The 23,442-nt window shown below is 44.2% G+C and overlaps 1 protein-coding gene across 1 annotated transcript in view; it reads right to left on the bottom strand.

The window, feature by feature from the left end:
• Positions 1-23,442, bottom strand: part of ASIC2 (acid sensing ion channel subunit 2) — a 1,943,108-nt gene that overhangs the window by 1,335,617 nt on the left and 584,049 nt on the right. The window contains exon 2 of the mRNA XM_078645029.1: positions 7,716-7,866. Coding sequence (XP_078501155.1) covers positions 7,716-7,866 — 151 coding nt within the window. The remainder of the gene's footprint in view (positions 1-7,715; positions 7,867-23,442) is intronic.

Below are 23,442 nucleotides of genomic sequence, written 5' to 3' on the forward strand. Positions count from 1 at the left end.
GGCTGGAATGCCAGAAACCGGTCCTAGGAAGCTTGTTTCCGGTCCAGGGAAGGCAGGGCTTGGCAGTTCGGGCTGGACTGTTCCCATGAGGCACAGGGTCAGACTGATTTGCATAAGGCCATGTCTGAACTGGGGTGGCAGAGTGGGCTAAAGAACGGTGATGGATTATACCCAGATCTGTTGACTGGGTGTGAGTGTTTGATTGGTTCAGATGCTCCGTCCATCACCACCCCTTTTGTACCGCTTTGCTCACCATAAGTTGGCAGGGTATGCTCAGACGTGAGTCCCTTGCTCACTTTGCCACTGGATTTAAGCAAGCCTGGCTGAAGATGGCTGGAATGCCAGAAACCGGTCCTAGGAAGTTTCTTTCCGGTCCAGGGAAGGCATGGCTTGGCAGTTCGGGCTGGACTGTTCCATTGAGGTACAGGGTCAGACTGATTTGCATATGGCCATGTCTGAACTGGAGTGGCAGAGTGGGCTAAAGAACGGTGATGGATTAAATCCAGATCTGTTGACTGGGTGTGAGTATTTGATTGGTTCAGATGCTCCATCCATCACCCCCCCCTTTTGTACCGCTTTGCTCGCCATAAGTTGGCAGGGTATGCTCAGACGTGAGTCCCTTGCTCACTTTGCCACTGGATTCAAGGAAGCCTGGCTGAAGACGGCTGCAATGCCAGAAACCGGCCATAGGAAGCTTGTTTCCGGTCAAGGGAAGGCATGGCTTGGCAGTTCGGGCTGGACTGTTCCCATGAGGCACAGGGTCAGACTGATTTGCAATAGGCCATGTCTGAACTGGGGTGGCAGAGTGGGCTAAAGAACGGTGATGGATTATACCCAGATCTGTTGACTGAGTATGAGTGTTTGATTGGTTCAGATGCTCCGTCCATCAACACCCCTTTTGTACCGCTTTGCTCGCCATAAGTTGGCAGGGTATGCTCAGACGTGAGTCCCTTGCTCACTTTGCCACTGGATTCAAGCAAGCCTGGCTGAAGATGGCTGGAATGCCAGAAACCGGTCCTAGGAAGCTTGTTTCCGGTCCAGGGAAGGCATGGCTTGGCAGTTCGGGTTGGACTGTTCCCATGTGGCACGGGGTCAGACTGATTTGCATAAGGCCATGTCTGAACTGGGGTGGCAGAGTGGGCTGGGTGAAGGATTATACCCAGATCTGTTGACTGGGTGTGAGTGTTTGATTGGTTCAGATGCTCCGTCCATCAACACCCCTTTTGTACCGCTTTGCTCGCCATAAGTTGGCAGGGTATGCTCAGACGTGAGTCCCTTGCTCACTTTGCCACTGGATTCAAGCAAGCCTGGCTGAAGACGGCTGGAATGCCAGAAACCGGTCCTAGGAAGCTTCTTTCCGGTCCAGGGAAGGCATGGCTTGGCATTTCGGGCTGGAATGATCCCATGAGGCACAGGGTCAGACTGATCTGCATATGGCCATGTCTGAACTGGGGTGGCAGAGTGGGCTAAAGAACGGTGATGGATTAAATCCAGATCTGTTGACTGGGTGTGAGTGTTTGATTGGTTCAGATGCTCCGTCCATCACCCCCCCTTTTGTACCGCTTTGCTCGCCATAAGTTGGCAGGGTATGCTCAGACGTGAGTCCCTTGCTCACTTTGCCACTGGATTCAAGCAAGCCTGGCTGAAGACGGCTGCAATGCCAGAAACTGGCCCTAGGAAGCTTGTTTACGGTCAAGGGTAGGCATGGCTTGGCAGTTTGGGCTGGACTGTTCCCATGAGGCACAGGGTCAGACTGATTTGCATAAGGCCATGTCTGAACTGGGGTGGCAGAGTGGGCTAAAGAACGGTGATGGGTTAAACTCAGATCTGTTGACTGGGTGTGAGTGTTTGATTGGTTCAGATGCTCCGTCCATCACCACCCCTTTTTGTACCGCTTTGCTCGCCATAAGTTAGCAGGGTATGATCAAACGTGAGTCCCTTGCTCACTTTGCCACTGGATTCAAGCAAGCCTGGTTGAAGACGGCTGTAATGTCAGAAACCTGTCCTAGGAAGCTTGTTTCCGGTGCTTGGAAGGCATGGCTTGGCAGTTCGGGCTGAACTGTTCCCATGTGGCACAGGGTCAGACTGATTTGCATATGGCCATGTCTGAACTGGGGTGGCAGAGTGGGCTAAAGAATGGTGATGGATTAAACCCAGATCTGTTGACTGGGTGTGAGTGTTTGATTGGTTCCGATGCTCCATCCATCACCACCCCTTTTGTACCACTTTGCTCGCCATAAGTTGGCAGGGTATGCTCAGACGTGAGTCCCTTGCTCATTTTGATACTGGATTCAAACAAGCCTGGCTGAAGACGGCTGGAAAGCCAGAAACCGGTCCTAGGAAGATTGTTTCCGGTCCAGGGAAGGCATGGCTTGGCAGTTCGGGCTGGACTGTTCCCATGAGGAAGAGGGTCTGACTGATTTGCATATGGCCATGTCTGAACTGGGGTGGCAGAGTGGGCTAAAGAACGGTGATGGATTAAATCCAGATCTGTTGACTGGGTGTGAGTGTGTGATTGGTTCAGATGCTCCGTCCATCACCAAGCCTTTTTTACCGCTTTGCTCGCCATAAGTTGGCTGGGTATGCGCAGACGTGAGTCCCTTGCTCATTTTGCCACTGGATTCAAGCAAGCCTGGCTGAAGACGGCTGGAATGCCAGAAACCGGTCCTAGGAAGCTTGTTTCCGGTCCAGGGAAGGCAGGGCTTGGCAGTTCGGGCTGGACTGTTCCCATGAGGCACAGGGTCAGACTGATTTGCATAAGGCCATGTCTGAACTGGGGTGGCAGAGTGGGCTAAAGAACGGTGATGGATTATACCCAGATCTGTTGACTGGGTGTGAGTGTTTGATTGGTTCAGATGCTCCGTCCATCACCACCCCTTTTGTACCGCTTTGCTCACCATAAGTTGGCAGGGTATGCTCAGACGTGAGTCCCTTGCTCACTTTGCCACTGGATTCAAGCAAGCCTGGCTGAAGACGGCTGCAATGCCAGAAACCGGCCATAGGAAGCTTGTTTCCGGTCAAGGGAAGGCATGGCTTGGCAGTTCGGGCTGGACTGTTCCCATGAGGTACAGGGTCAGACTGATTTGCATATGGCCATGTCTGAACTGGAGAGGCAGAGTGGGCTAAAGAACAGTGATGGATTAAACCCAGATCTGTTGACTGGGTGTGAGTGTTTGATTGGTTCAGATGCTCCGTCCATCACCACCCCTTTTGTACCGCTTTGCTCGCCATAAGTTGGCAGGGTATGCTCTAACGTGAGTTGCTTGCTCACTTTGCCACTGGATTCAAGCAAGCCTGGCTGAAGACGGCTGGAATGCCAGAAACCGGTCCTAGGAAGCTTGTTTCCGGTCCAGGGAGGGCATGGCTTGGCAGTTCGGGCTGGACTGTTCCCATGAGGCACAGGATCAGACTGATTTGCATATGGCCATGTCTGAACCGGGGTGGCAGAGTGGGCTAAAGAACAGTGATGGATTAAACCCAGATCTGTTGACTGGGTGTGAGTGTTTGATTGGTTCAGATGCTCCGTCCATCACCACCCCTTTTGTACCGCTTTGCTCGCCATAAGTTGGCAGGGTATGCTCAAACGTGAGTTGCTTGCTCACTTTGCCACTGGATTCAAGCAAGCCTGGCTGAAGACGGCTGGAATGCCAGAAACCGGTCCTAGGAAGCTTGTTTCCGGTCCAGGGACGGCATGGCTTGGCAGTTCGGGCTGGACTGTTCCCATGAGGCACAGGATCAGACTGATTTGCATATGGCCATGTCTCAAATGGGGTGGCAGAGTGGGCTACAGAACGGTGATGGTTTAAACCCAAATCTGCTGACTGGGTGTGAGTTTTTGATTGGTTCAGATGCACCGTCCATCACCACCCCTTTTGTACCGCTTTGCTCGCCATAAGTTGGCAGGGTATGCTCAGACGTGAGTCCCTTACTCACTTTGCCACTGGATTCAAGCAAGCCTGGCTGAAGACAGCTGGAATGCCAGAAACCGGTCCTGGAAGCTTGTTTCCGGTCCAGGGAAGGCATGGCTTGGCAGTTCGGGCTGAACTGTTCCCATGAGGCACAGGGTCAGACTGATTTGCATATGGCCATGTCTGAACTGGGGTGACAGAGTGGGCTAAAGAATGGATGGATTAAACCCAGATCTGTTGACTGGGTGTGAGTGTTTGATTGGTTCCGATGCTCTATCCATCACCACCCCTTTTGTACCAGTTTGCTCGCCATAAGTTGGCAGGGTATGCTCAGACGTGAGTCCCTTGCTCACTTTGCCACTGGATTCAAGCAAGCCTGGCTGAAGACGGCTGGAATGCCAGAAACCGGTCCTAGGAAGCTTGTTTCTGGTCCAGGGAAGGTATGGCCAAGCAAGCCTGGCTGAAGACGGCTGGAATGCCAGAAAACGGTCCTAGGAAGCTTTTTTCCAGTCCAGGGAAGGCATGGCTTGGCAGTTCGGGCTGGACTGTTCCCATGAGGCACAGGGTCAGACTGATTTGCATATGGCCATGTCTGAACTGGGGTGGCAGAGTGGGCTAAAGAACGGTGATGGATTAAATCAAGATCTGTTGACTGGGTGTGAGTGTTTGATTGTTTCAGATGCTCCTTCCATCACCACCCCTTTTGTACCGCTTTGCTCGCCATAAGTTGGCAGGGTATGCTCAAACGTGAGTCACTTGCTCACTTTGCCACTGGATTCAAGCAAGCCTGGCTGAAGACGGCTGGAATGCCAGAAACCGGTCCTAGGAAGCTTGTTTCCGGTCCAGGGAAGGCATGGCTTGGCAGTTCGGCTGGACTGTTCCCATGAGGCACAGGATCAGACTGATTTGCATATGGCCATGTCTGAACCGGGGTGGCAGAGTGGGCTAAAGAACAGTGATGGATTAAACCCAGATCTGTTGACTGGGTGTGAGTGTTTGATTGGTTCAGATGCTCCGTCCATCACCACCCCTTTTGTACCGCTTTGCTCGCCATAAGTTGGCGCCGTATGCTCAAACGTGAGTCCCTTGCTCACTTTGCCACTGGATTCAAGCAAGCCTGGCTGAAGACGGCTGGAATGCCAGAAACCGGTCCTAGGAAGTTTCTTTCCGGTCCAGGGAAGGCATGGCTTGGCAGTTCGGGCTGGACTGTTCCCATGAGGCACAGGGTCAGACTGATTTGCATATGGCCATGTCTGAACTGGGGTGGCAGAGTGGGCTAAAGAACGGTGATGGATTAAACCCAGATCTGTTGACTGGGTGTGAGTGTTTGATTGGTTCAGATGCACCGTCCATCACCACCCCTTTTGTACCGCTTTGCTCACCATAAGTTGGCAGGGTATGCTCAGACGTGAGTCCCTTACTCACTTTGCCACTGGATTCAAGCAAGCCTGGCTGAAGACGGCTGGAATGCCAGAAACCGGTCCTAGTAAGCTTGTTTCCCGTCCAGGGAAGGCATGGCTTGGCAGTTCGGGCTGGACTGTTCCCAGGAGGCACAGGGTCAGACTGATCTGCATATGGCCATATCTGAGCTAGGGTGGCAGAGTGGGCTAAAGAACGGTGATGGATTAAACCCAGATCTGTTGACTGGGTGTGGGAGTTTGATTGGTTCAGATGCTCCGTCCATCACCACCCCTCTTGTACCGCTTTGCTCGCCATAAGTTGTCAGGGTATGCTCAGACGTGAGTCCCTTGCTCACTTTGTCACTGGTTTCAAGCAAGCCTGGCTGAAGACAGCTGGAATGCCAGAAACCGATCGAATTCTTGGGGTTGATGTCGTCAAAGAGACAATCTGTGATCAGATGATTTAGACTTAGCTGTCTTTTATTTGTCAGGGGTCCCAGTACATAGTATTACATCAAAAAGAGGACATTCATAAGCTTATTCGTACACAAATACAAAAAAGTTTAAAACTTAGTTGAACACACTGCTATTTAATCACAAATGTTTACAGAGATTCATTATATCATGCAATTACTGGGACCCCTCTTCTATTGTATCACATTGCACCCAGGTCCCTGTGACTTCAATGGATTTACCCTTCTACTGTAACGTCTTTTATTTGTGGGCCACTTAGAAACAATTGTTTGCATATTGGTAGGTGTTGTATAATCCATATCCACGTAGCTAGTACAATCTACATGTAGTGTTTTTGCAATTCTTGTTGTCATTTGTGCTTCTTTCTATTGCAATGAGCTGATTTTTACAGTGTTTCACTATTATCTTTTTACTATTTTCTATTCATCTTTTTGTTTATTCAATATTTATTGTATTTAATTGGAACTTTTATGGCTATGGCCAAAATAACGTTTTTAATGATGATGACTCTTATGGTTGTCTGCAAATGTGACTTGGTGGAATGTATCAGGGAGGACCTGCTCTGAGGCCAACAACTGACACCTTACGGAAGTCATGCTGGCTCCTGTATTCCTTGGAGCCTCGACCCATTGCCTAGTAATGGTGACAGGTATATGGGCATCTGGCACCATCTCCTTATCCCCCTAATACTTAAATGCATCTCAGGTGGAATTTTATTGAGTGCGTGTAAATATTGGATACATGCAAGGGTCCTGATGTTGCAATGGGTTTTACCCATGTTGTGTCTAGGAGGGGACGCGCTGATACATAAGGGACAAAGTTCATTAAACACATTTCTGATGTTTTACTTTAGAATAAAAAGAGCTGAAAAGTAACACTGGGTTGTGTTTCACTGAATAAGTCATTAGAGCTTGAGTCTGTTTGCTCTGATTACTTGCATTTTGCATCATCAGTTTTATGGAGCAATCCAGCATACTGTATGTAGAGTTTAGTCTTCCTAACGTGTAGCTCATTTTTACTATTGTGTACCTTTTGGTATAGTTAGATTGTAATTGGATCTTCACATAAATGCTTTAAAAAGGAATGCATTGTGTTTTCCATTATACTTGATTGCGTAGGCACACCGTCAACAATACATCACTGCTATTTTATGAAAGATACGTTGAACACTATGCAGCTATCGTTGCCTGGTAAAGGTGGTCTAAGATATTGTAAGAAGTACGTTTGTTTGAACAATTTTGACATTCTGGTTTTCTTTTCCCAACTGAATAGTCTAGTACATTTTTGTTTGAGTGCAAACAAACAATTAAGAATAATACTTCAAAGAAAACCACATAACATTGCAGAGGAAATCATTGAATATGTGTGTAAAGCAAAACAAAAATCAAAAACGTATTCGAGGCATTTTCTAATGATGTTTGTATAAATATGGGATGCTGCATTTTAGATATTGAATTGATTTCAATTTGATATAAAGCAGAGGTTTGTTGCATTTAAACACCCATTAATCATACATGGTTTTAAATAAGCTTTTGTTACTTTCCTCCCACACAATCGTATAGCTTTATTTTCACTACATCAGTAATCTATTTTTCAAGGAAATAATATACTGTCTGCATCCCTACTCTATTTTTATTCAAATGAGGGCATGCTCACTTCTCTATATTTTGTATAGGTGTTTACGGATCTTCATAGCACCCTGTACTTCGCAAAGCCTTGATGCGGCTTTCACACCGTCCAATCACCTCAACATATGATTCTAACATGTCCTTATATAATATTTTATGAAATATTCATCAGTCTATTCAACCACAATAATCAATATACTAATAGAAAGAGGGAGGAACCCTGTAAAATGAGCCAAGTCAACAGTTAAAATTTTAATATACAATGTGATCCTTTTTTCAGATGAGTAATCGGAAGAGTACCTTACCTGAACCCCCCCACACTGGCAGGTATTCGTCTTGCTGTATGTCCAACATGATTTCCAACCCATTCCCTGTGCCACCTTTGACCGTTGTCAACAGAGGGCGGCCATCTTGTCCTGAGTTAAACATGTAACATTTGCCATAACGTGTAAAAACCTGCAAAATAAATAGCGGGAATTAATATTTCTGAGGAAATTGCTTTCTAAAGGCACACTGTGTTTATCAAATGCTTTATCATTTCAAACTGACGAAAAGGGATCAAAGAGTCATACATTTTACATATTCTGATAACAATATGTAAAGGTAAATCAAGGACCCCTTAAATGTATTCACTGAACAGTGCATTGCTATTCTCAGAGATCATATTGTAACTGCCTTTGTAACAATGAAGCTGTGATGGTTTTAGAGTTTGTTATGCTGGAATTTGAATCTAATGATAATGTTTGGCAATTAATTATTCAGAATTAAGACGTGGCACATATATTAGTACAAAACTAGCATAATTGAAAAACTTGGTGCAGTGATAAATATAGACAGTGTATGCTGCCAATGTCCCAATTAATATTCCATCCATCTTCTCTGTTGCTCCAGAGAAGAAAACCCAAATACTAGGGAAGCAGTGACAAGTACTCTAGAGTAAGAAAATTATGTTGGTTGAATCTGTAAAAGCATGGCACATGTAGTTGTCATCCCATCTCTTTAATAAGACTGGTGATTCAAAAAAGAATAGACATATGAAAGACAAAAGCAATCGCGTTGCCCGATTACGAGTTGAGCTGTACTGGCGGGTACAAACCAGTACTGTGTGGTATCACCATGCCAACACTATTTACCTGGTGGCATTCCACACATTGTTCCCTTTCCTGTGGAGTTCAATGCCCACATGTACCACCTATTATGCTCCCTGCTATGGGCAGGTAGCAACTGCATGGGGGTGACAATGAAGCACACGAGGAGGCTGGGGGGAAAGCACAATCCGGTGCTGGACCAGATGGCGGCCAGGAGCCAGTGGTGACCGGCCCTTAAAATCATACCAGACGTTGAATGGGTACAGACTGGACGGTGAATGACAAGGATGAACACAATGCTGGTGACATATACCAGACATGGCGGGGTGGGGGACATTCTAATTGAGGGTGGGGGGGGGAGTTTGGATGGGTGTTTAGTAAACACTGGAGGATTTCCAAAGTTTGGAGGTATGGTCCAAGGTAGACACCCCTGGTTTTGGAATCCGACGAGGTAGCATACATGACGGTAGCCGTGTTGTTTGTTTAGGTTGACTGTTGTACATAGCTGGAGTGTAATCAGATCATTGTTCCTAAGTCTATGATAAGTTGTTACTCCTCTGTAGATGGCTACGAAATGCTACATGCTCTGTACGGTTTCTTATAAATGCCAATAAATATATATATATTTTTAACTGTGCCCAGGGCAGTTGTAAAAGGGAGGTGTGTATGGTCAGAGAGGTAAACTATTTATGTTGGCTGGCAGGGAAAGCATTAGATGCTTACTGATACCTTTTCTGGGAGTTGAGAACAGGTCAAGAAATGGGTCCCAAGGCAATTTCTATGGCCAGATTTTCCAGCTGGTAGAATTGTGTCCCTTGTTACTGAGGCCCTGTAATTATAGGTGCAGGAAGAATGGAACTTATAGAATTGTTTGGAGCAGATTTCCACAGAGATCATTATTGGGTCCTCAAGTGTAAAGGACAGAACAGGGTTTTCTTGCAGGACAAAGGCCACCTGAAATTCTAAATGGGTGGACTATTGCACATACATATTCTTGGGCATGATTATTCATTGCAAATAATAGAACACATATCCATGTGAATTTGCAGTAGGTACTGCACATGTGTCGTCTAGACTACCAGATGCACTTGTACAAGATAACTGTAATTTTTTTTAATTCATGATAAAAATTAATGGCCTCAAAAGCAACAGAGAGTTATTGCTATACCCTATTTTCATAAAGTAAAATAAAATAAAACCAGGCTTACATGGCATTTTATCATATTTGTCGGACCTGGCCCTTTTTCCAAAATCATCCATGATTTTTGTCTTCCTCTGCCTTCCTTTGCTGAATTGGCTTTGTTGCATTTTAGGACTCTGTGCAGATTTTCCCGGCTAATCAGTGGTAAAGCGATTGAGCTCTCCCTTTAAAACATGTCAAAATTGGATTACACCTAAATGGCACATTATACTTACCTGTTAATCACTAGTAAATGGTGCTAAATGTACCCAGTGCCTGTAAAGTCATTCCTACTGGTGGGCTGCAGCACTCTTTGTGCCACCTTTTGAAGTAGTCTTTTAAAACATTCTTCAGGCCAACACTGCAGCCTCTAGTGCTTTCTTTAACTGCTATTTTGACTTAGCAAATTAAATCATTTGCCAGGCCTAAACCTTTCTTTTTAATACTTATAAGTCACCTATGTCACCCCTCAGGTAGGCCCTAAAGGTTCAGAGGGCAGGATGTATGGTATTTAAAAAGTAGGACATGTGTTTATGTTTTATATGTACAGACAGTGAAAACCTCCTAAAGTAATTTTTAACTGTTGTAATGCCTATGTTTCCCATAGGGTTCAGTTATTACAATTAATAAGTGATAACTTGGTAGTGGGATCTGATAGAGATATGCAGTCTGTTTACATTCAAATGAATTGTAATTTAAATTCCCCTTTAATGATGAAGTCAGATTTTAAATTACAATTTTGAAATTGACATTTTTAGAAATTTGCAATTTTCTTGCCCAAACCAACTATTCCTTTCTGTCAGTGTCTTGGGTCATGTGAATGTGAACGGCTCTGCTGTTGGGGTTTGTGTATTGCTATATGAGAGTGAGACAAAGGGATCCTATGTGTGAAGGAAGAGGTTTTTCCTAACAGGATGGCTGGGAAGGAGCTGTCCCAGGCCCTGATTACATTTGAAAGTGATGTGACTGATGCACACACAAAGGAACCTGACACCAGGCCTGCACTGCCTTATATACAATAGACAGTTTGGAACCAGGACCAAGGAAAGAGGAAGAACTGATCAGAACCAGTTTTGAGGGTAGGTCATGGAATTGTACCACCTGAAATTCTATCACAAAGTATAAAAATTGGACCTTCTCATCAGAATTCCTCTGGACCTGTAGAGGATGCAGAAGGAGTACTGCTCTGCTGCCAAATGACTGCCCTGCTGCTGGAAGGACTGTGTTAGTGTCCCAAAAAGAAAGATTGCACCTGCTTGTTTTGATCCAAGGCTACCCAGAGTGACTCCAAGGGTCAGTTCACTGACCTCGAGTGTGAGCTACTGGAACAATAGTGTCCAGAGTCCCTTCTACAACTGCCCAGCTGACCACCACCAACTGGACCTGCCTTAACATATCTGTGCCCAGCTGCTGGTCTTTTCTGGAGTGGGTCCTGATCCTCAGGAGGTACCCACTAGGTATTGGACCCTTGGCTGGCATCAAGGATACGTCTTCCTCAAGAAAAGGGTGAAAATCCCGTAGTTTAGGCTCATTAGACCAAGACATGATCTCTTTGTGCCGAGCATTGCCTGCAACGACTGCCAATGCAAAGCTCTAGCGGGTCCTGCTCATCGAGCTGGCATTGACCATCTGCAATGAATGAACACCAACGCAGGACCTGTACTTCGCACCAACAATGACCATCTATGACAATCAACTAATGCAAATCTCCAGCGATGATCGGTTCTTTCCTCTACATCAATGACTGTCCGCCAAGTTAGACCTGCACTTCACTCCAAAAGCCTCCTCCTAGGGGCCTCCTCCCGCGTGAATTGAACTCTTTACACCTCACTTGAGAAGGTATTATTCAGTGGGACTAGCATGTTAACTGCATACGACTCATGCTCCATCGCATTTGACCTGAACTTGTGACTTTACCCCATAACAGGGAGTGGTGCTTTGTGCTTCGTGGCCCTGTTTTCACATACAAAAAAATCAATATCTCCTGTTCTACTCGTTGGAATTATGTTTTTCTGGTATCATCTCATTTACTAAGTTGCATTCAATTTTTCTTAATTGGTTTAGGTTATTTCTTTTGTTGTGTTTTCACTTTATCATGGTTTGTGTGCTGCATAATACATTACGCATAGCCTCTGACTGCTTTTGTGCCAGAGGTTAATCACAGGTTAATTTAGTGACTTTTGTGGTTTACCCTGATGACTATTGATTTAATTATTTTAGTGTGCCCTGTCTTTAACTAATAGCCCAATGTGAGTTGAGTTTCTCACCCTTTGTACCCTGGTGTGCAGGCCCAGTGACAGACTGACCACAGAGGTCGTCTTGCAGTTTGAAGTGTCCTCAAATGCCTGTTCAAAGGTGCCATCAATGGACCTCTTTAAAGTAGGTTGCTAATACACTGCTGGAATTAGGGGCACTAAATAGAACTGCTGTGTTTGCAGGATTCTATGGACAACTTGGCCACCTCGCATTAGTCATGCCAGTGTATGTGCGGTCCCAGCACTATGAAGGTGCTGGTGGGCAAAGCTATCTACACATGCCAACAACATATCTTACTTTTCTTGTTTGTCTTCAACTCCGTTTTTCTGTGGAAGTAGCTCTTATAACTTGCATGTATATAACCCTGCTTATTAGTAGGGAAGGGGCTCTATTCCATCAACTTTAACCTTAATAGGTCAAACGATAATATAATCAAACCTTACTCTCATCAGAAAAGGCTAGGGCGGTGTGTTCTACTTTAGGCATGGGATTGCTATTATCATCTGGTTAATCTTTCAACTATTCAAATCTGTAACTGAGTCAGTGGTGAGCATTACGTCTATAGGTTTCCTGGCCTCTGCTGAATTGCTTATTGTTAGAAATGGGGGTCTCTAGTTGGCAGAGGTAGTGACCACTTTCCAAATAGGGACCCTTGCTTCTAGTCAGGGTAAGGAGGAAACCCTCTGAGATAACCCCTGCTCACCCTATAGGTAGCTTGGCACGAGCAGTCTAGGCTAATTAGAGGCAATGTGTAAAGTATTTGTACCACCACTCACAGTAACACAGTGAAAACACCACAAACTGAATCCACAACAGTTTAGAAAAATAAAGGTATTTAATCTAAACTACACAAGACCAAAACGACAAAAATCCAACATACACAGTTCAAGAATATGGTTTCAAAAGAGTTCTTAAGGTTGTGATAAAAATTCTTCGGTTTGCAATAAAATTCTGTAGGTTGCGATAAAATAATCCACAGTTATGTGAAAACTTCACAGTTGCGTCACGTTTAGCTCACAGTACCTTTAGTTGCGACAAAGTTCCAAAAGCAGAAGCTGGTGCGGTGGAAAACAAGCGATGCGTTGCTCCTGAGACCCTGGGGAGGCGTTTGCGACAGCCCCGCTGCAGCAGCGGGCGTGTTGCGGTGAATCCAGTCTGTATGGGGAGGAAGGCCACTTGTATGGATTCCGGTGCGTAGGTTCCGTAGGAAGTTTGTTCTCGCAAAGGCACGATGCGACGATCTTTGGAGGTGCGGCGATCTCCAGGGCAACGATGCGCGGACCAGCGGTGATCTTCTCTCTCACAGCTCCTCGATGCGTTGGCTTCGGCGATGACTCTCGCAGCGACGTGATGCAGTCCGCAAGCAAGCGGTGGACGATCTCGACCTTCGTAGCGAAAGGAATCTTCTCGCACTGTCGGGGATGCGCTCCGCAGCGAGCGATGCGATAACTTTTCTTTAGCAAAGTCTCTCAAGCTTAGTTTCCAGCTTCCCAACACAGGTACAACTTCCAGAGGCACCACACTTGGGCCAAGCACTCCAGGAAGGACAGAACTCTCTCAGTAGAGCTCAGGGGAAGCTGGGGGTGAAGTCCTTTTGGTCCTGGGACTTCAAAACAGGGAGCCAGCTCTTCTCAGGGTCTTGGAGATTCCTTCAAGCAACGGTACACAGCACACAGCAAAGTCCTTCCCCTCAGGGCCGGACTGGCTACCGGGCAGTTGTGTGTGCTGCCCTGCTGTGGGCTAATTTCGTTGATGGGGACCTGCGTGTGCAAAACGAAATTCGTTTTGCTTTTTTTATTTCAAATCGCTTGCAGGTCCCCATCAACAAAATAAGCCCCCACCACAGATAAATTAGCCCCTAGCTCGGCAGCACACACAACTGCCCGGTAGCCAGTCCGGCCCTGCTTCCCCTCTCCTTGGCAGCAAAGCAACAGCAGGGAAATCCAGCAGAGCAACAGCAGGACAATCTTCCTTCTTCAGTTTCAGCTTTCTCCTTGGCAGAGGTTCCTTCTTGATTCCAGGATGATCTAATTTTCTGTTGTCAGGGGTCCTGTAGTTATACTCCAAAAAGTCTTTGATCCCTTTGTGCAGGAGGGCTCTGAGCCCGGTCTAAACCAGTTCTGGGTGTTTCCTGAGCACTTTGTTTTCCTGGCTTCTCCTTTCCTTTCAGAGTGAGGGGCAGGGTCGTCAGCCGCCCAGCAGGAGGCGGAGCCAGCATTGTGGAAGGCAGGCGCAGCCCTATTCAGGCCCAGGTGCTATCTCCTCCCACCACTCAAGTTGCAAATGCAGTCATTCAGCCTAGGGCTGACTCAGCCAGCCTCCTGGGGAATCCCCAGCCCCTGTCACTCTCAAACCAGACAGTCAATACACAAACAGGCCAAGGCACACAGAAGGGTCAGACAAGAGAACAGCAACTTTCTAAAAGTACTGTTCTCAAACACAGGATTTAAAAACAACCTTTCCTAAAAGATGTGTTATTAATTTCTGAGTTCAGGGATACTAGAGTCTTATGTCCTATCTTGTTCCTATGAGAAGAAATGCTGGTAGCCACTGTAGCCAGCATCCCCCATGTTAATCTATGGAGCAAGATAGCCTTACAATAGTGAAAAATGAAAATGGCTGTAATTCACTACCAGAGCATGTCACCTCCACCAGTACATGCTCTATATTTCACATACACTGCACCCTGCCCAGGGGTGTACCATGGGCCTTCCATAGGGGTGACCAATGTGCACAAAAAGGGAAGGGTTAGGCCTGGTCAGTGGGGACACTGACCAGGAGGTCATGGCAATTCACAGACTGCACACAGGCACTGCGGTGGCAGGCCTGAGACGCCATTTTAGGGCTACTCATGTAGGTGACACAATCAGTGCTGCAGGCCCACTAGTAGCATTTATCATCACCAGCCCTGGCACACCCAGTGGACTTTACTAGGGACTTCATGGTGATACAAATATGCCAATCATGTATATCCAATCATAATAACAATTTACATAGGGAGCACTTACACTCTGGCACTGATCAGCAGTGGCAGAGTGTCCAAAGCATCTAAACCAGCAAAAACGAAATCCAGCACAGCATCAAAAATACAGGAAGTAGAGGCAAAAAGATAGAGGGAAACCACGCCAAAGATGCCAGGTCTAACACTTATTAAATGCTTGCAGATCCACACGATCAACACAGGAAGCAAAACAGAACTGTACACAGACAACTGAAAGCTTTTTGTGTACCTTACATGTACAAAACGTAAATTTTGTTTGGAGTTATGGAAGCATAAACTGTGATTATCCTGCATCTAGAAACATATCTTCCATTTGAATGAAAAAAATGAAATCTGGAAATGGACAATACTGTAGTAATGACCCATGCATTATTAACACATAGAGAAAATATTTCATGAGTAGATTATGAAAAGCAAGATTACTCTTGGACACGATGTTGGGAATATTTGTGAAGAAGGCGAACACTTAAACTAAGCATAAAAGAAAATGTAGCTAAGTAGATTTATGACTTTTTAAACATGACCTTTGTGAAATGATCTCTTTGTTCTGTGAACATTCACCATGCAAATTATTTGCCTCCTAGAAATACTAGCGATTTAACAACTCAAAACAAACTTTTGCACATAGCTAGATTAGGGTGAGTGCAAGAACACAGGGCCGAAGCCTAGCTAAACTCTTCACCGCTGAACTCAGAATATAGGTATATGTATATGCCCATTAACCTTTTGATGGGTCTGAAAATAACTTTTTGTAAGATACCAAAACAAATTATTGTCAACAGGTAAAAGAACATGCAGCCTGATTCATCAAGCTTAATTGCGCTCGCAAAGGGCCAGATTCTGAGAATCTGGCCCTTTGCGAGTGCAATTTTTGCATTTGGGATTCATCATCCCAAATGCAAAATTCGCTAGTAAAGAATTCGCATATTTGCGAGTAATTGCATTTAAGGAATCTCTATTTGAGATTCCTTAAATGCAATTCATGAACCATTTTAAAATACCGAATTCGCAATTTTGGGCCGCTATTTACCGCGAGGTCAAACCTCGTGGTAAATAGCGAAAACTTAGAAAAATGCATTTAAATGCATTTTTCTAAGTTGCATGTTACACACACACGTCCTTTGGACATGTGTGTGCGCAACATCAATGTAGATTACATTTCAGGGGTGCTACAGGGTGTCCTTTGGACACCCCTGGCACCCTTGAAATCGCTATCTTATTTGCGATTAGCAAATTGCTATTCGCAAATAAGGAATAACTCCCCATTCATTCCTATGAGCCTCTAGGCCCATAGGAATGAATGGAGAGTTATTCCTTATTTGCGATTAGCAATTTGCTAATCGCAAATAAGGAATGTGTAGGAATCGCATTTCTTTATGCAATTTCTACATGAATCCCGTTTTGCAAGTCCTTAATAGCGATTCCTTATGAATCGCTATTAACGGGCTCGCAAAACGGGAGAATGATGAATCAGGCTGATAAGGCGCTATAGCTTAGAAGGGCACTTTCAGGGAGGGGCTGTCCTCCTCGGCTGCCGGGGGTTTGCCATTTTCCACTCCTGAAGAACCATGACCACAAGCTGAAACTCCCTTTCTGTTCATGTCAGGACACAAAAAGACACAAAGAAGTGCTCCCTGCAGCCTCTGACTGTTTACAATGGAGCGAGTCATTTAACCTTTAAAGACCAATACTTTTAAAGCCATGAGGACAATATGTTCCAATAATGTGGTTTGCGCAATACCACAGTGTTATTTATTTATAAATTATTTTTAGATGTTGTTGCTGCTGCTATGTTTTATTGCGATGGTTGTTCATGTATCAATGAATAACAGTTTTATTATTGGCAAGGTGGGGAGTGGGAAAAGCTCTTGCAAAACCATGCATGACAATCAATATTGTAGTTTGATTTTTTTTCTACAAGCACAAAACCTTTTTTTCACCAGACCCCATAAAATTAGAGCAGAGTCAGAAGATGTAAAAATGATAGGGACAGAAATAAAACTGCCAGAACAATTCAATTTCCCTAAGAGACCAAATTGATATAGAAACAGCATGGATATGACACTCATGATACTGAATTATAAATAGTCTTAAAGACATTTTATTGTTCAGTTGCAGCATTTTACACATCATGTTAACGTAAATTACTTTTCAGTTCGCATTACAACTTTTTGTTAGTCTTTTTTTAGCACCACAAAGGCATTGTAAAATGGTTGCTTTTATTTGAAAAGCACTCCTTGAAGTTTAAACCCTTTTGAGTTCACCGAACAACAGATCCTGAAATGTATCAGATTAGGTAAACATAAGGCGATTGTTGCTCAAACAAGTGTTAACTCTTTTCTGATTTATAGTTAATTTTACAAATGGAGAAGTTGTTAAGATATTCAGGGCTATAGTTGGGAATAACCCCTAGTGAACAGGCAACTGAATTCGTGACCGAGTTAATCAGGCTCCTGGTTTGACATGCAGCTTTTGCTATGGATTGGGCACAGTAGGTTTTTTGGAAGGTTTGACAGCTCTTCTGTAACCTTTAAGTAAATTGAGATAGGCCACCCTACACTGGCCAAAAGCACTTGTGGCTTTCTTGCTTCAGCACTATCATGTATTTCTTCGCTATGAGGAATGGTGATGTTGGTGCCTGGATGTCAAAGGTTTGGTTGAGGTTGTGAGGGGTTTCAACATGCAGGGGGCCAATATGTCATTCATAACATAAACCGTATATTTGCAAAGTACATGTTCACCCAAGGGTATATTGGCGCTGAATAACAGATGTTTAATGCTACTTAATTCACTGGTACTCTTGTTATCAACCTCAGAATGATGAAATCCTGAGAAGACCCACCAGGATTTGAACTTGTGATCATGAAGTCAACCAGAGACCCCTATAGTGGACATATTAGTCCACTAAGTAACCAGAACCAGCTAAGATTTCAAATGACAGAGCATGATGTAAAGGTTGATTTTAGCGAGGCTACTACAGATGTTTTTGGGAGTTATGGTTGGTGAAAGAACTAGTTTTAAAAAATGGCAATAGGAATAACTGTAACGGAATAGAAAGAACTTTGTCTAACTGAATATTGATGTTTTCAGTGATGATAGCACAAATGGTATCAGCCTGTTTGTTGGAGGGGCAAAGAACATTCTGGCACTGACCAATATAAGGGATCGATGTGGAAATGTGAGAGGGAAATTAGTCTTAAGTGATATCCAGCCACAGTTAAAAAGTCCCCAGAATTTTACATGCTGAAGATTAAGCAGCGAAATCCTCAATAAATGTAACCAGTTTATTGGGATATTCTGCCTTTTCTTCTTGGGGGAAACAATAGTCAAGCCAGGACATGGAGTGCACTGTTAGTACTAAAGACAGAGTTTTGCAGCCTGCATTGGTCATCATTAAGTTGAACGTGCAAACATTATTCAAAGAGCTTTCGTATGCAATGAAAACTCACCCCTCTCTCCGCCTGTCTGTCTTGGTGCAAGATGTAATAGCCAGACGGTACGGTACTAAATTGGTGATGCCACACAGCTGTCCGCAGTCGGTCATGATTCGACTAAACAATGTAAGGCTAGGCATCATTGATGACCGTGTGTAATTTCTGTTGGTGTTTAACATCTGATCTGCAGTTTAGTAATAGCGATATTAAGGCCTCACAGTATGATCAACTTTTGTGTGGTTGTGTAACTTCTAAGACATATGGGGCACTATGCTTGGAGCAAAGTGGTTAAGAGGTTTGACATTCTCTATTATTGTTTTGTGCACAGGAGAGCTCTTGTGTAGCTCTTACATCGTCTATGCTCAATTTAGGATGATTTGAGAAGTAGGTCAAGAATTGTCACCAGTGCCATAAACACACTGCAGGAAAAGGCAGCTAGTAGCAAGTAGTATTCAGGTGGCTTCCTTTACTGCACATTGGGTACTGAATGTCTGTCTCTGAGATATTTCTGAGGACAGTAGCTTCAGGTCTTTAGACTGTCCATCAGCTGTGTCTCCCCTTCACCTTAAGGTGACACTAGTCCACCATTCTCGGTCCGTCAATGGCCTATAGAAGCCCACGTGTTTAGGTGTATTTAAATGATTTACTTTGGGCATCTGTACTTGCATCACTTAAGGTTACTACTACCTGTTTTGGCCTGTACACGCCAGCTTTTTGATTTTTGGTTTAACATTTATCTGTAATACAAAGAATCTTTATAAAGTAAATGTTCTCTCTCTCTCTCTCTCTAAAAAAAATGCAATGTTGTAGACCATAGAAACAGGGCAATAAAATTCACAATAGGACATATCCTAGTACTTAGCATCTGACCTCTGAACAGTTGTAACAGTTTACTTCAGAGACTCTTGTATTGTTCTATTAAACATGCTTTTAACTCTGCATAATTCAGCTCATCTATATGGCCTGTTGGAAGCTCAACTACTGAATCTGCTAGCTATAACTGACTCATAATGACATCAAACCTGCCCAACACTACTGAATAATGTTAAAAGGTTTGACGGGGTGGCTTTTTATGCCTTTATAGTGGTGGTAACATTTGTCCGTGTTCATATGACGGCTAGTTTCTGTTTCAGTTTCATTTTGTCTTCGTAAAGCCACTACGTATATGTAAAATGATCCTTGTAATGGGGGATTTTAAACAATGTTATAGTTCTTGAAAGACGAGGGATCAGTACACATTCAATTGGACCTACATATGCTGGAGGGAGCGTCCTTGCTCTAATTTGAAGTTTTAATGTTGGTTTATATGAAGTAGTCCATGATTCAATCTCTTTAGTCTGACCATATGGTGTTTCAATTTAGCACATAGTTATTCTTAAAAAAATATATCATTATCATGTACTTCATTTAAGGACGTTTTTAGATTTTAAAGCTACAGCATTCATGCTTTTAATAAGAAATACATGTATTTCAATATGAATTTAGACTCTCTAAGCCAGAGTTAAACGCATTAATTCAACTAAGCCAGAGTTAAAGGCATTTATTCAACTATTTACAAACAATAGTAGTGAAGATGTCTTACTTCCAAGATAAAGAATTTTTCAATAACACGAAACGGGAGACACTTTAAACAAGCACTGGTAATTCATCGGTTTCACCAATATATTGAATAAAGAGTGGTTTTCATCAATCATCATAGGAAGAATGAAAGAGCACCCTGACAGAAAACATGGGAGCGGAGAGGTTGTGATGCAGCAGCCAGACCTGCTGACTCAAGAGCTGGGGATCCATCTGCGGCGTCCCCCAGGGATCCTCACTGAGCCCCACCCTCTTCAACGTCTACATGAGCCCCCTCGCGGCCATCGCACGCCAACACAACGTCAACATAATCTCCTACGCCGACGACACCCAGCTGATCCTCTCCCTGACCAACGACCCCACCACCGCCAGAGCCAACCTGCACGAAGGGATGAGAGATGTAGCCGAATGGATGACGACCAGCCGCCTGAAACTGAACTCGGACAAGACGGAGGTCCTCATCCTGGGCTCCTCGCCCTCCGCCTGGGACGACTCCTTGTGGCCCCCCGCCCTGGGCACCGCACCCAAACCAACGGACCACGCACGCAACCTGGGCTTCATCCTGGACTCCTCCCTCTCCATGACCAGACAAGTAAACGCCGTCTCCTCGTCTTGCTTCAACATCCTACGCATGCTACGAAAGATCTTCCGGTGGATCCCCACCGAGACGAGGAAGACGGTCACCCAGGCCCTCGTCACCAGCCGACTGGACTACGGCAACGCCCTCTACGCCGGAACCACCGCCAAGCTCCAGAAGAGACTCCAGCGGATCCAGAACGCCTCGGCCAGACTCATCCTCGACATCCCCCGACGCAGCCACACCTCCGGACACCTGAGAGATCTGCACTGGCTCCCGGTCAACAAGAGAATCACCTTCCGTCTCCTCACCCACGCGCACAAAGCCCTACACGACCAAGGCCCGAGCTACCTCAACAACCGGATCAACTTCTACACTCCCACGCGCCTCCTCAGATCAACCAGCCACGCCCTCGCCGCCGTCCCCCGCATCCGAAGAGCGACAACAGGAGGAAGATCCTTCTCCTACCTGGCCGCCAAGACCTGGAACTCACTCCCGACCGACCTGCGCCTGACCCAAGATCACCTCTCCTTCAGGAAGAAGCTCAAGACCTGGCTGTTCGAGCAGTAACGGCACCCCCCCCATACCAGCGCCTTGAGACCCTACGGGTGAGTAGTGCGCTCTATAAATGACTTGATTGATTGATTGATTGATCCCAGTTCGAGTCTAGGAAGCGCCACACAACATCCTGTCATTCTATGCAAATCACTTCATCTACCTTGGTGATAAAGTGTTATATAAATATGCTGCAAGAGTAAAAGGCAAAACTTTATGAAAATATAGTTCCACCAAAGAGGGATCCTAACAGTATTATGGCAGCGGAAAACTGATAAGAGTAGTAGAGGTGGAACAAACATTGGTATATATTTTTTTTGAATTATTTTTATTGCCTCCGTTTGGTCAAAGTAGCATAATACATTCACAAAATCCATATAAATACATTCGGAAATTTCTTATACAATAGATTAATTCCAGCTTACAAAAATTACGTTAATTCATTTCATTACATAATACATAGCTCGGAAGGTATTTCTCTATATAATCTTTAAGTGCCCCCCATGTCAATAACCCAATCTTTTTTTTCCTTGCCCCTTTTAAAGCATATAAACTCCATTCTAATTCATATATGTTAAATAATTTTCTTTTCTTGTCCAAAATTCAAACATAGGTGCTTCCGGTTGTAGCCATTCAGTAGCTATACAAAGCCGAGCTATAATCATTACCACAAACAGAAAATTCTTGAATTTACACAAATCCGCATTATCATTAATAGATTGGCTCACCCCAGTTAACATAAGAGCTGGGGATATTTTTAAAGGATAATAAATAACTTCAGCTATGAATCTTTCTATACTAGAAATGAAAGGCATCAATTTGGAGCAGTTGTAAAAAATATGGATTATATCTGCCTCTTCCCCTCCACACCGGAAGCATTTTCCATCATATTGTGGACCCCATGTGGCCATTCGTTGAGGAGTATAGTATAATCTGAAAATAGTTTTATACACCTGTGCCTTCATGTTAGCTGACAAGCATATCTCTTTGGCCATCAAAATAGTATCTACGATATTCCAGACATTTTCTGCCAACTGGTTCTGCCAGTATGTATTATATTTATTCAAATCGTCAAGTTTGTATTCCAACAATAACCGATACATCAGGCCAATCTTTTTCTTTGATTGAATTGCCTCTATTAATCTATTCGAGGCCGGTTTATTTAATTTCTTTAAGCAAAAATCTCTGAGTTGAAGAAATTTAAATAAACTGAAGTGGGGTATTTGATATTTACTATTCATATCAGAAAAAGCTCTAAACGTTCCATCCGTCTCAAACAAATCTCCAATTCTAACCACCCCTTTCTTGTTCCATTCCTTGGCCACATGGTCCCAAAATATCGAAGAAAGTATCTTCTCAGCTGAAAACGGGGTATAGTATATAATTTTCTCTAGCTTCATTAAGATCCTAACTTTTCTCCAAACTTATATGCTGACTCAATCACCTTAAATCGGGTATGCTTGTAATAGTTCCCTTCCAACTCTTTTAATAAACAGCCCTTTGAATGTTCTCCCAGTAATAAATAAAATATTGAAGGAGACTCTGCCGGGTCCTCTATTTGTTCTCCAGTCAATAAAATTCGCATTCTTTGTAAAAACATACATAATAATAAAATAAAAAATCCGGAATCCCCCGTCCTCCTCTCTCTATCGGGACTGTTAGCCATTTCATAGCTCGCCTAGTTTTCCCGGGTGCCCATAAGCATTTAGTACATAAAGTTTGCAGTTTAGATATATGACTGCTGGGAATTTCTAGGGGAATACTGCGAAATATGTATAATATTTTGGCTAATACATTCATCTTAATGATGTTGCCCCTCCCAATTATGGTGAGTTGAAGTCGCCCCACCTATCTAAGGATTGCTGAATTTGATGTATTGTACTAACCCAGTTAGATTCCACTATCTCCTTTGTATGTGATTTGATAATGATTCCTAAATATGTCACCTCCGATGTTACCCTATTATCATTAAATTGAACGCTATCTGTGCATAACACCTGCGTTTTCGAAGCATTAAGTTTATAACCAGAACTATTTCCAAAATCGATAGCTAAGCGTTCAATCTCTGTGATTGCCTGCCTAGGATCAGTAGTAACGATAGCTATATCGTCCGCATACGCGAATATTGAGTGAGGTATATTAGCAACAACAAATGGTTTGATATATGGTGACTCTAGTAATTTAATTAAAAAAGGATTAATGAATAGCGCAAAAAGAAGTGGTACCTCGTGTGATAGCTATCCTTTCCGATTTTTGACCCATAGCAGTGACTCTCGCATTAGGTGATCGATACAATACCTTGATAGCTCTTACAAAATTTATACCGAATCCCATTCTATCCATGACTTCCCACATATATGCCC

This window comes from Lissotriton helveticus, chromosome 5_1 (assembly GCF_964261635.1).
Source record: "Lissotriton helveticus chromosome 5_1, aLisHel1.1, whole genome shotgun sequence".
In the NCBI taxonomy this organism is placed as follows: domain Eukaryota; kingdom Metazoa; phylum Chordata; class Amphibia; order Caudata; family Salamandridae; genus Lissotriton; species Lissotriton helveticus.